The sequence below is a fragment of the Eurypyga helias genome, unplaced genomic scaffold, assembly GCF_000690775.1.
Source record: "Eurypyga helias isolate BGI_N326 unplaced genomic scaffold, ASM69077v1 scaffold29040, whole genome shotgun sequence".
Classification (NCBI taxonomy): Eukaryota; Metazoa; Chordata; class Aves; order Eurypygiformes; family Eurypygidae; genus Eurypyga; species Eurypyga helias.
This window is the reverse complement of record NW_010226976.1, coordinates 1-13,827: the sequence shown is the minus strand read 5'-3', so window position 1 is coordinate 13,827 and position 13,827 is coordinate 1. Positions and strand designations below refer to the sequence as shown.

The following is a 13,827-nucleotide window of genomic DNA, read 5'->3' as shown; positions in this document are numbered from 1 at the left end:
ACCGCGCTGGTGTGCTTCGCCCCCCCGAGTCCTGGCCCTCCGTCTCTACGCCGGGAGCGCCTCCCTGCAGCCGGGACGGGCTGCTGTCGGCCCCGTGTCCCCCGATGCCCTTAGCCAGGTTCCCCTTACTGTCCACGGGAGAGTGGCCCGGCCACGCATCGCGGGGCCTTCCGGGCCCGGCCCTGAGTCTGAGTGTCTCCAGACCCGGAGCCTTGGTGTGCGTGCGGGGGTCAGAGGCTTTCTGTCATCGCGGCAGCGCCCCCTCCGCGAGCCGCTTTGCTCAGGCAGCTCAGCCGGTTCAGGCTGAGAACGAAAGGGATAAATAGCCACCTTCGTGGAAACCGGCCCGTTCTTGGCGTGGTATTTGCGATGCAGCAGGGACACAGAAGGCGCGTCCTGTTGCTCTCCAGCAGTCGGCGGTAAACCACTGTTACTGGTGGTGTGTCTTCTGGGCGGCTGTTGCAGGTGATTGCATCACATAAACCAGGTTTGCTTCCTGTAGGGTACTGTGCTGAAAACCGGCTCGTATTTCATGGAATCACAGAACGGTTTGGGTTGGAAGGGACCTTAAAGACCATCTAGTTCCAACCCCCCTGCCATGGGCAGGGACCCCTTCCACTAGACCAGGTTGCTCAAAGCCTCATCCAGCCTGGCCTTGAACACTTCCAGGGATGGGGCATCCACAGCTTCTCTGGGCCTCTCAGTGAAGAACTTCTGCCTGATATCTAATCTAACCCTCCCCACTTGCAATTTAAACCCATTCCCCCTTGTCCTGTCACTACAGGTCCTTGTAAAAAAACCCACCCAGCTTCCTTGTAGCCCCTTCAGGTACTGAAGGGTGCAATAAGGTCTCCCCGGGGGCTTCTCTTCTCCAGGCTGAACAAGCCCAACTCTCTTAACCTGTCCCCACAGCAGAGGGGCTCCAGCCCTCTGAGCATCTTCGTGGCCTCCTCTGGACTTGCTCCAACCACTCTATATCCTTCCGATGTTGTAGGCTCCACAGCTGGATGCAGCACTCCAGGTGGGGTCTCACAAGAGCAGAGTAGAGGGGCAGAATCCCCTCCCTCGACCCGCTGGCCACACTTCTCCTGATTCAGCCCAGGATACGGTTGGCTTTCTGGGCTGCCAGCGCACACTGCCGGCTCATGTCCAGCTTTTCATCCACCAAAAACGTATTTTCATATTTTGTATTCCCCTTAAAAGTGCTACGACTGTATAAACTTAACATAATGGTAACTTACAGGTGACTGCCCTGTGGTTGTCTCGATGTGAAGTTATTTTTTGCAGCAGTTTAGATGAGCTAAGTCCAGCTGCTTCTGATGAAAGGTGCTGCAAACTGATTTCACAGATCTAGAATGGTCATATTAATTTATGGTTTAATGTGAGAACTTTATAGACATTGACATTTAAAGTGTCCAATATGTCCAGAAAATGTTAATACCTTACAAAGTAAGGAACTGATTAATATCATCCACGTGTTTTTGCCTTAGGACTTCGCCACGGCTGCTTTGTGTAGCGACACAACAGAAAAATACTGGCCAGAACTTGGAAGAGGACCACAGTCAGAGCCAAAATGAACAGAAGGTTGAACCCAGCTCTACTGAAAAAAATTTAACTGAAGAAAAGGCCAAACTGGAAGAACAACTAAAAGAGGTTAGGGTAAGTGTCTTGGGGTCATCAGGTTGCATCCTTTACAAGGCGCATACCCAAGAGCATTCATTTTGGGTTCTCAGTGCGCAGTCTGGGTACGGTTGTGTGACTGCTCTGTAGCTGTTCAATAAAAACCTGCAATTTGGCAAATTCTGCTTAAGAGTAGATGTACTTCAAGACCTGAGATGCATCCCTGATCCAAAATGAAGATTTTAAGATAGTTTAATTCCAATTTCTTTATGGGAATAGGACTTCTTTCAGCCTGAACATTTTTTACTAGTTTTGCTGACTTCAGTTAATTTAGGTCTTGCTCAGTTGAGAAATTTTTAGAAGCACATTGAAGGGCTTGAGCGTGTCTTTGATTTGATCGTCTATTTATGTGCGCCATGAGCAGGCTTTCTGAAAAGCGTTGCTGCCTTTTCCAAAGGTCAGGATTAATGACGCTTAACTTTGTATAATAGTGTACTTATTACCTGCTTGGGAAGTGGGAGTTTCAAACCTGCTCTGTTGGAGAGCCTGTCAAACGCAAGGCTGAACTGCCCCGTTCCCTCTGTCTGGCCTAATGTATCTTGCATTCTCTCCCCCGAGTGACTTCAGCAGAGAGTGAAGAATGCCCCAAGAGGTGTGGATTAAACAAAGGAGTTGCTTTTCTGGATGAGTGCTTTATATGAAATGCCTTTGTAGAGCACCTGAGACTTTGAGAGGGAGCCCAGAACCTTCTCTAGAAGCAGCACCTATGGATCATAAGTGGATTGAGTTTCATTTCTGTTGCCCTTCCCAAAGCACTGAAAGACAAAACTGAGATGTCACTTAACATCTCTGTTGACAGCATTTGCTAACATGGTTCTTCAGTCAACTCGTTGACTATTTTTGTTCTGTTTTGAGATTCTTTACTGGCATATTGAGAGAGGCAGCCCAGCATGGAGTGTTCTGGGTTAGGTGGTGAAGCACTGAGGAAATAGCCAAGTTCTTTGAATTTCATTCTCAGTACATCGGCCGCTAGGTGGCCATCTTGCTAGGAACAGCCCAAAACTTAACCACAGAGGAGTTAAACTTCATAGTGGTAGAGTTTGTGAAAACAGAAGACAGTCTGTGGTACATATGGAGAGGGAAGAGATGGTTTGAAAGTCACGGCTGGGTTGGATCTCATTTGCCGTGGTGTCAAAGTTCTTTATGACTGATGAAGGCTTTCTGTGAACTCACATCAGAAAAAGCAGAAATTTGTCGTTCATGAAACGTGATATATCCATAGAGTTAAAAGTTTCTTCCAGCTAACCTGTTGACAAGTACTGAGAGTCTGGAAACCCATCTTACTTCCTTTCCCTCGCTTCTGCCTGCACTGAAGGGAAGCAAACATCTGCCTTGGTAGGAGGGATGTTGTAATAATTGGCATATTGTCTCCAGATTACTCTTTAGGTGGTGGGTTTAGGCTGTGTAACTGCTAAAAATGTTGGTTTATACTGATTGTGCTGTTTTGAATTATCATCAACTACCTGGCTACCAGGAATGACATCTTTTCTGTACTGCTTTTTCTTCCTCAGGACAAGTACAAGCGTGCCTTGGCAGATGCGGAAAATGTGAGGCAAAGAAGCCAGAAGCTGGTGGAAGAGGCAAAGTTATACGGTCAGTGGAGGCTCTTTTTGCATATACACATCAGACCAGGGAATGCTAGCATGACACGCGCAGCCTGCAGAATTGAGCTGGCTAGCCCACAGTTTTGACCGGTTGTACTTTCCAGTGATTCTGACTACTTGGTTAAAGAAGTGTATTTGAGGCAGGGCGGTTTGAATGGTTCCTCACTTTGCATCAGAATCTCAGTCACCTCGCTAGACAAGGGCAAGACTCAAACTGTTACAGGCAACAACTTCCTTTAAATTTGGTACTTGATTTCCTACAGTGTGTACTGCACGAGTAGATTTCTCAAGGTTTGCAGCATGAAGTCTGCCTTTTTCATGCACTTTGGTCTCAAAACTGACTGCAGAGAACTAAACCAAGGGCATAGAATACCAGCTTTCCTTCTAGTTTGGGTGTTGGGGTTTTTTTGTTGTTTCTCTGGTTTGGGTTTTTTGTGTGGCTTTTCTTTCTTAGCCTTTTATATCAGAATAACTCTGTGATCCGTTGGAGGCCATAGCTTTCCAACAGAAGGGATGCGTTCGGTGGTGAGAACGTACAGTCACTGGCTACCAGGGGTTGTAGAAACACATCTTTCTTCAAGAGCCAGGCTACTGACATCTAATTTAGCTTTCCGAGAGCTGAAACGCAGATCTGTAAAACAGGAATTGTATGCAAATACCGCAGAAGAAGAGTGCTGTGTCATCTGAGCGTTTGCCACCCGGCTTAGAAATCAGTTGCTCGTTTTGCCGCACACTGTACGCAGCTGGGCAGTTCAGTTCTGAATACGCAAGTTTGAAGTTCTGACAGTTAATGTAAGCTGTAAGAAAAAGTGTTTCTCGGTTACATAGTATTCTTACACCGCTGTCACGGGTGTTTGGATGCTTCACCCTGAGGTTGATTTTCTGTAAGCATTGTTTCACTACTTTGCTACTTAGTGCAGAAGGACTTTGAGTCATGTCTGAGCTCAGAGATGCTACAACAGAAATAGATGCTCAAATAAAATTTCTCATGAAAACTAAATCTGCATTATTCTAAGTTTTATCATTTGTGTATGACTGCTTTTTCTGCTGAAGGAAATTGATTTCTGAGACTTGCATAAATTCACAGAGATGCAGTCACAGATACCTGCAGAGAGAATTTACACAAAAATAAATACCCCAACACCCCAAACCAGAAGAAACCACCTTCTGGAGAGTTTGGTTATTCGGTTTGATCCAGCTCACCAGAGGACTGGTTAACCTACGTTTGGGACGCTTCAGCCCTCATCACAGTTTTAATTTAAAACCTTGATTCATTTGTTCTTATTTTGAAACTACTTGTACACCGTTAGTTACGTTTCTGTAACAAGCTCAAGTCGCTACGGAGTTGTGCAGTTGGTAGAGTGACTCTTTCCTGAGAACTCACTGATCCCTGTAGGTCCTGCAAGGTGCTTCCATAGTTCTTTTCGTTTAAACCAAAGACTGGTCCTCTCGGAATGCGCACAGCGGTTCTTGGTAAGGAAGACGAAATCTGCAGTGTGAGGTAGAGTTAAGAAGAGGCTGGCTGTAGCTACAGAAAAAAGAGAGCAGGCTCCCACAATGCAGGGCAGTTTGGCATTGGCTTACCTTGATGCAGAAATGTGTTACTCTGCTGAGTCGTCATGATTTCTCATGCTTCTGAGAGACAGTTTGCCCTTAAGTGAGATCAGTCCAGATCCTTTCAGGCTGAGCTGGAGAACAGCGTCAGGGGACAGACTGAGTTGCTCGGCCTTCACAAGGCACGGCTTCTGACCCTCTGAGGGAGAGGTGTGACTTCTCATTCAAAGCAGAATCCCCATTCACCTCTCCGACTCCTTACCAGTCCGACCACATGCTCTTTGGTTTTTTGTTTTGTTTTGGGTTTTTGTTTGTTTGGTTTTTTTTAGCAAATACATTTTGCACGTCAGATTAAAGGGTAGGAATAGGGCAACATGCTGCTCTGAGCTTTAGGTGAACCCCAGGAGGAGAGAGACATGAGGAAATTACGACATCTGAAGGCTTTGGTAACTTCACCTGGGATTTCAGCTGTTAATGTTAGGCCATCGGCGTAGCTTTAGCTCTTGTCAAGTGTTAAGCTGAAAGATGTTTTTCCATAGGCTAGAGGAGGTGGCGTGGGTTTCAAGGTATCTGTAACCCTTCTGGATCATCAAGTAAAATTGGGAAGGACATTTCACCCCAAGGGTTTAGTGTTAAAAATCTAGGAGAATACAGATTGTTGCTGGAGGGTTTGGGGTAGTGTTGTGGTTTTTTAACATCTGTTTCCCTGAGTGGACTAATCCCAGTCCCTTCACTTTTCTTTCTTTTTAGGGATTCAGAGCTTCTGTAAGGACTTACTGGAAGTTGCAGACATTTTGGAGAAAGCAACAGAAAGTGTTCCGAAAGAAGAAATCAAAGATGAAAATCCTCACCTGAAGAGCTTATATGAAGGTCTTGTTATGACAGAAGTACAGATTCAAAAAGTGTTTAAAAAACATGGCCTGCTCAGACTGAATCCTGTCGGAGCCAAGTTCGATCCCTATGAACATGAAGCATTGTTCCATGCTCCCATGGAAGGGAAGGAGCCTGGCACCATTGCATTAGTATCCAAGATTGGCTACAAGCTGCATGGGCGTACGCTGCGGCCTGCCTTGGTGGGTGTCGTGAAGGACGCTTAGCTGCTTCATCTGAGAATTCAAAATGCCATACAACTATTAAGCAGCTGGATGGTTTTTCCCTTAGCCTGTGCTTTCCTCCTTCCCCTGCCCCCCGAGAGGTTTAAATGAATTGGTCGAGGTCTCCCAGTGAAAAGGAAGCAACAGATGAAATTCTCCTGCTTAGTGGCCCTCAGGGTCACCGTTCCATAAGGTCTCTCCTTAAGTGTGAAATACAAGAGCCATTAAGCCCTTGGATAATTTGGATTAGGTAACAGTTCTGCCACTGTTGCTACCGAAGGTGCATTATATAGAAACGGTCACAAGAATCTTTCTCACATTTATGTGTAGATCGAAAATCCGAATAGTGGGTCAGACTCTTCCTTTTGTTTTGTAGCCCCTAACATTGCAGAAGTGGGTGAAGTAGTACAAATAACCTGCTTTCTGCAAGAGCCTGTCCGCTTTTACACATAAATGCCCTTTTTTTGTCTATTCAGAAATAATGTCTCAGCAACTGAAACCGAAACCTCTGTGAATCTGACCTGTAAATAAATGGAGAGCAGACATCTTTCCTAACTGTTCAACCCTTTTTTTCTGTAGCAATGCTGACCCAAGAAAACCATCCAATACTTGTATGGCATTGAAGAACCAACAGAATTTATCCTATCTCTGGATTTTTAATTTAATACTGTATAAATTGGTTTAAACAATTTTGACAGTCTTGTAACTTCCCAGCTTTACGATCAGTTTGTTATGCAAACTGTAGCCACAGCCCTGCTGGCAGCCACACCACCTGAAGAAGCGAGTAGCCGAGTCTGATACACGCTGTCTTTTAGAATTACATAAATAATTGCACGTAAGTGGCTCAAACAAAAACGTGAACTTGGTTTCATCTTCGTTTCTTGGCTCTTAAGTTGCACCAGAACAACTCCCATGCGCAGCTCTTGCCGTGTCTAACCTGCTGCTCTCAGCCCTGCCGAAGGGGGCTGAAACACCATACGGGGTTCACTGAAACGCTTTGTCCTGCCTTTGTCCGCTCAGCCGGATAGGGGCGGACGGAACTTGCCAGATGACACAGCTGACGAAGGATCTGGCCTCTCTATCCTCAAAGCCCGTGCACCTGACGCACAGGACAGAGACGGCAAAGGTAGGCACGTTGTTAGGACCTGGTGAACAATACGTACCTGGGAATCTTTCACCCTTCTTTCTGGCTGTGGTGGATCAAGGCGCTCCTTACCTTACGGTCAAGTACGGATTCATTTTTCTCAGTGCAGAAGCAGAGTGGCCAGCAGCTTACTGAGCACTCCTGGGGAGAAGTCACGCCTGGTTCTTCAGATGTTTTCTCCAGTGCTGGTCTGTCTCACGGGGATCAGACCGTTAACTGGCAACAACATCAGTGCACACTACTGCTTGGGCGTTGGCCGTGTTTAAGGATCCGTTCTTTCTTTCTCAAGTCTAAGAAAGAAAACCAGTACTCTGACTGGGCAGGGGAGGGAGGATAATTTTTGGTGCATGTGAGAAGACGAGTGTGTTCATTTTTTTAAACTAATCAAGTAGAGGGATCAAAACGCAAAGATTGAGTGTAAAACTACAGGGGATTCCATATACTTACGTTAAATTTGGAAGTAAGTTCCTTCCATCTGGGTCCGAGCACGTGGTGGCTGTGGGAAGGAGGATTGAAGAAACGCGTTTGTTGTACTTTGATTGGAACCTGTGCTCAGCCGACAGGCCATAAAGGGACTGGGATTGACTTGGGTACCTTCAGGAAGAAGTTCTTCCCGGAGAGGGTGGTGAGGCACTGGAACAGGTTGCCCAGAGAAGCTGTGGATGCCCCATCCCTGGAAGTGTTCAAGGCCAGGCTGGATGAGGCTTTGAGCAACCTGGTCTAGTGGAAGGTGTCCCTGCCCATGGCAGGGGGGTTGGAACTAGATGGTCTTTAAGGTCCCTTCCAACCCAAACCATCCTGAGATTCTTTCAAGAACTGTCACGTGTCGTTCTGCTCCCTCCCAACCCCCGTGTATCTAAACTGGATCTAATCACTTTGTTAGCACTGAACTTTTTCCAGTAGGACAGTTAAAACAAAGGGACAGCTTCTGCCCAGCAGATTAAGATTTTGTTAATGAGCTTCCCAGTATCTCACACAACTTGTCTTTTCTGGGCTATTTCATTGAAGGTGTTCTTAAACACAAGTTACTGTTAAATGTTCAGCACAAGTCTCAAACTAGTACCTTTAAGGCTGATAACTGTCTCATTTAAGGGTTCCTTTTCCTTGGCCTGCCCTTCCAGAGCAGCTTTCAGCATGGGAAGCTGCTCTCTGCACTGCGAGCTCAAACCACCCGTGCGCTCTGCCACGCAACAGTAAGCGGCACTGAAGAAGGCAAGGAAGGGAGGGAGGCGGTTCTGAAATTCCAGCTTAAGAGCAGCCAGCAAAGCTACCCCCAGTTTTGCCGTTTCACGAAGACCTCTTCCTCCACCCATCACCGTTCAGCTGAACTGCATCTCCCTGTGTTGTTACTGCAAAGACTTCAGCCACTTTCCTCATTCCGCAAGCTATGCTGCCATTAAATCACTGTAATGGAAAGAAACTTTAATACAAGTTTATTTACCGATATACCATGCAAAAACCTCATCAAATGCTGAGTGTGCATGACATCAGTTGGGCTTTACACAATTTCAGGACAGGCAGTCGTGTGCCTGGCGCAGCTCCGCCAGGACACCACCCGAGTGAGTGCTACATTCCCTTTAAGGAAGGCGCCGGTGAGCTGAACACGCTCACCAGGGATCCTCCTTCACAGTATTTTATGTGTCATGGCTTAAGAGCAACTGGGGCACACGCCAAATGTTCTGCAAGAAGAGAGAGTAAGCCAGAAGGCTAACAAAGTCCGTGGTGGTGGCAAAGACAGTTGATGCAGCTGCTGCATGAGAGAAAAACGTCAGTGCTATGTCTGCGTGATTCACAAAGCGGCCCGTGGTCAGAGACTGATGCCAACCTGCTGACACTGTTCATGCTGGCTGGGACGGCAGCGAACATAAGGCGGGAGGGTCTGGATCCAGCGCATGCCGCAGCGAGCCCCTCCGCAGCGGGCAGTACACGCAGGGTGGAGATGAACGCTCCTTTGTCACCTTGAGAGCAAAGGGTACCGTAGGACACGCGGGCTGACTGGTGCCGCTGTCGGATCAGCGCCGCTCTCTCCACAGGCTTCCATCAACGCTGTTAGGCCAGGGACTGTCACTGGTGATATCTTTAATTAGAAAAGTCAAGAGCGTGAAGCATATAAAACACCTTTTCATTAGCAACATGGAGGCTAGGTTACTGGTACAGCACAGGAAGCGCTTCCCGATCAGCACAAGATACAAGTTTTGAAGAGCTCTTTGCTGTGTTTTTTCTCAGCCCTTTCACCACCGAACAGAAACAGCGCAGCTCCAGTAAGTCGCTGCATTAACATAACCGCATCTCAGCGTAAAAAGCCCAACCAACCAGCAGCTCCTTACAAAGGAATGCTTAAGACTAGATCAGTTCCATGTGAAAATATGGCACAGCAGCATCCTCTAGTGCAAGTCACCTCAATTAAAAGCATGGCTGACCACGAGACATTGCTTCTAGGGAAGCCCTTTCCAAGGGACTGGTATTTGCTAAAGCAAACATTTACCACCTTGAATTTGCTTGCAAGTATAAAATAAATATTGATATCCATATTTCATACATTAAAAATACTTTATTTTACATTCATTTTGATGTTCAATAAGTTACGCCTAGCACCAAAGAAACGTCCTGGAGGGGCTGAGGAGTTAAGAAACTACAAAGTGTAAATGCAGAATTCATTCTACATTTAAATGACTCATTGGTGCCTAGATTTATCGGGGTTTTTTAAGTTACTGTTCAGATGGGCTTTAGACTATTGCTTCAGTTAGACTCAGATGTGCCAAAAGTGTAGAAAGGGAAAAAAAAAATAAGCACAGATTGGAGTAAAAATACTATCCTTTAGACTCCCAGCTCCGTGCAGCCGAAGCTCCAGAGCACGATCAGAAACGGCACATTACGGCGTTGAGGGAACAGGTTCCAGGAAGAACCAAACCGCACAACTAGAATACTAGAAAGAAAGGCCGAGCTTCCTTTCCGCAGGCCGGGGAGAGGAACCCCGGGCTGATGCCTGGTGAACCCGTGTGTACGCGCCTGCGGCGCGGGCACAGTCCTCACAGCTGCTCGGCGCTGTGGTTGGTTCCGCTGCTGCCGGGGAGGCACAGCTTGCTCTCGAGCGTTCCACGAGAAGCCGCGTACGGGTAGGCCGAACAAGGCGTTACATCCAAGAGGACACAGCCCTTCCCCCTTTCGAAGGGACGTAACATCACAAGCTCAAAAGCAAAAGGCACTACCAAAAACTAGTTTTGGGTTTTTTCTTCCTCAGGGATGCTGGCTCTGCGTTGTACCCCTCTTACTCTGAACCCCCTGGTAACGCTGTTTTGGTAGCATGGGATACGTGAACCAAAACCCGGTCAGCGTACCTCTGCCACCTCGCACAGCTCCCACTGGTTGGAGGTCTGTGCTCTCCTCACGGGCTGCAGCCCAAAGCACCCAACCAAGATGACGCTCCGGTGCTTGCGCTCGTTCCGAAGCCAGACGAGTTCCCTGTGGCACACCTGCACTCCAGACCTGCCCAACTGGCCTCCGGTCACAGCTTCCCCCTCCGGACACGACCGGTAGAGAGGCTCAGGCACAAGTAACGCTGCGCCATCTTCCTCATGGCAACCACCATTTTGAATTGTTATTATTATTCATTTGGTTAAATGCCAGCATGGGAACTTAAGGATGAAACAAGCCCAAGAATCCCTCTCTAGTCCTTCCCCACCTCACCTTTCCCTCGCTAGAGCCCCCCCTTCCCCTCGCTAGAGCAGCACGCCCCCCCTGGCGTTCCTGTGCCAGGCGGTAACCCCGCCTGCCGGTGCCCGTCGCCAGCGCCCGGCCCAGCCCGTGGTCAGTCGTGACAAGCAGCCCCGCGACAAGCGCGCCGTTCTCGCGCTTCTCCTGCCATGCCAGGCATTTCGGCACGCTCAGTTCCGTGCGTTTCAAGGCGGGCGCGATCGCAGCTCCGTCCTTCCGGAGCGTGCTAGTCGTGCGTTCTGACCTGATCTGGGTCGCTTCCTGGTTTTAAACCCCAAACTTCCCGACCACTCTCCATCTGAGAATCTCGCTGCGTTTCCCTGTCCCTCCCACATGGATTCAGGAGGCGGTGGCGGCTCCCCCTCCTCAGCCCACGCAGGCTCAGAGGAGCAGGCTTCCCCAGCACCGGGAACCTGCAGGTCTGATGCCTGAGCCCCCCAGCCGCTGCAGAACAACCTGCGGCCTGTTTTCCCCAAACCCCCTTCCTGGCCCAGACCGGCCACTTCACGGCAGAGCCCAGCCCTCCCGGAAACAGCGACTCCGGCAACTGCTGACCAGTTAACATCGAGTCCTGCCACCCACCAGCTGACATCCGAGGCTCAGTGGGACCCATTTCAGCCACAACGCTGATGTTTTGGATCAGCTGGGCGTGAAGGCGGCTCTCGGAGAACCCTTCCCACAGCACAAGTACCTGAAGGCACCTCACCCACCGCGTTTCTTTCCTTCCGCTCCCTGCCGCGGCCCATCCCAGAAGGGCAGAAACTGTCACCCTGCTCTCCCAGCACCCGGGCTACAGTTACCGAGGGGAATGTCCGGCAAGCTTAGCAGAGGTCACAAAAATCCCCGCTCGCCCCGCTCCCGAGCTCAGGACTTTTGAAAAGCTTCACTCTGCTGCCAGCAGGATGCCAAAAAACAGAGGGAGGAGAAAGTTTCCAGCAAAAGAAACTGTCTCCCACCTTCCAGGAAAAGCAAGGATTACACTGATACTCATCTGTCCAATAGTACGGAGTGAAGTAACTACTCTGGGACCACCAGCGATTTCACGTGGGAGAAATCTGTCCCTGTAAATGTACCAAAAGCAGTGAAATCCGACGTAGCAGTTTCACCGTTACGTATTTCCCACGATCCAAAGCAGAGGTCCCTTTGAACCACGGATCGCGAATACCGTGGGGCTTTATGCATTGGCTTCTGTTTTTAAGTGACATAATCTGTGTATCTCTGGGGAGGGAAGGGAAAACACGACGGAGTCCTTGAGGCTGCGGTGGGCCTCTGCTGGGTCTTTCCAGATCAGCTGAGTTTCATGACGCATCCCTGGATATCCAACCGCTTTCCGTTAGAAAGTTTAAAATCCTTTTCTTCAGTACCTTATCTAAGTAACTGGGAAGGCGACTCTTTGAAGGAATTCCTTGTCTTTTTTGGAGATGGTCTTTAATGATGATAGTTTTTACAGTCACGTAACGCGCAGGACTCAGATTCAGAGAGCTGCAGAGCACCTTTTCCCTGTCCGACAAGAGTTCAAAGCCAGGCAGGTTTTCAATAGCAGCAAATTCACCTTCTTTACCGTCCTCCTTCCCTCGCTTGGAACTAGCGAGGTTTTTGTTCTCCTTCCTCTTTTCCCGTTTATGCCTGGCTGCCTCGTATTCCGCCGACTCTTCCATTTTGGTGATTCCGTTTCGACGGTACCGCTGCAGCTCCCGAATCTTGGCTCGGAGTATCCTCTCCTTGTGCATGTTCTCAAAGAAGTCCTCAAACTCCTTACAAGACATGAACTGGTACAGAGGCCTCAGTTTCAGCCTCAGCTCCTTCTCTTCTTTCGTGATCTTTCGCTTGGGCGCTTTCTCCTTCTCCTTTCTGTCCTTCCCCAGGAAGGCTGGCACCAGGTTATAGTCTCGCGCAATGTTCTTCCGCCGCTGCCTCTCCTTGAGCTTCCTCACGTACATGTCTACGTGAGCTCTCTTCAATTCTATTTCCACGTCGTCGTCGTCGTAGTTCACCGAAAGGCCGCTGATCAGAGTCTCCGCGTCCTGATCGTATTCAATCTCGTAGTCATCCCGGAGAGGCATGTATCCCAGCTGCTGCTGTTCCGCCACCGATATGTCCAGCGGCGGGAGCGGCGTGGTCAAGCTAGGAGAAAGCGGGCCACCGCTGGGACACGTGTGATCCGTTACCCTGTTGGGAATAGTGTCAGGGATGCAGGCCTTCCCCAGGTTGCCGTGGATATACATGCTCACGTAGTGTTCCATCACCTCCTGAGGCGTTCGGGATGCTCCCACGTGAGCGGCCATGTCCTCCTAAACGGAAAATAAGGAGGAGTGATGAAACGATTCCCAGAGCCCCTCCAGCGTAACGGGCACTCGGGTAAGGGCACGACTACTTCTTCCCTGCTCGTTAAAAGCCGACCGACACCAAACCTTTCTCGCAGCACTGAGATTAGCCATGCTGCCAGCAGACCTCCCTTTCAGGGTCCGGGCAGGAGTTTACGAGTGGGACGTAAGCCCCGGAAACACCACCGGCAAAATCACCGGGGCACGCCGCGTCAGATCCTCTAGCTACAGCGACAGCAGCGAGAGATGGGATGGCTCCAGGCAGTGGTTCCCGAGCGTCCGTCGCTCTCCTAAAAGGTCCGCTTCCCACCCCCGGGAAAGCTTTCCAAGCCCCACGCCAGCACTGCGCACACCGCGTCGCTCGGATTTTGCTGGCTGGTGCGGGGCTGCTGAAGCACGTGCGGAGCAAGGCAGAAACGAAGACCAGGCAGGACTACTGAAGAACTAAAATGAGCTACGGTGGTGGTGAACTTCAGCGTTTTGTAAAAGTCTTCGTGTTTAGCGAAGCAAAACATCCTCACGTAACAGTTAACGACCCAATTATGACTCTTTTTACTGCTGCTTTTTGGAAAGCCCGCCTGGCGCGGAAGGCAGGCGGCGGGTTTAGCGCTGGGAGGTGCCGAGGGAGAAGACGAGGCGCTACGCGGAGGCGACAGGACGGCTAGGCAGGCCGGGCTCGGGGAAGGCACGAGCGGGAACGCCAGGTCCCGGCA

At 49.3% G+C, this 13,827-nt stretch overlaps 2 protein-coding genes across 2 annotated transcripts; one reads left to right on the top strand and one right to left on the bottom strand.

Moving 5' to 3' along the window:
* Positions 1–1,490: 1,490 nt before the first annotated feature.
* On the top strand, positions 1,491–5,998 carry GRPEL1 (GrpE-like 1, mitochondrial (E. coli); the record flags this gene model as incomplete). The annotated part of the gene is made up of 3 exons (XM_010154995.1): positions 1,491–1,659; positions 3,192–3,273; positions 5,589–5,998. Coding segments are annotated over 3 exons (598 nt in total), but the record flags the coding sequence as incomplete, so codon positions are not given.
* A 6,090-nt stretch (positions 5,999–12,088) lies between these two features.
* On the bottom strand, positions 12,089–13,081 carry TADA2B (transcriptional adaptor 2B; the record flags this gene model as incomplete). Its single annotated transcript, XM_010154983.1, has 1 exon — positions 12,089–13,081. A coding segment is annotated over one exon (993 nt), but the record flags the coding sequence as incomplete, so codon positions are not given.
* Between the last annotated feature and the right edge of the window lie 746 nt (positions 13,082–13,827).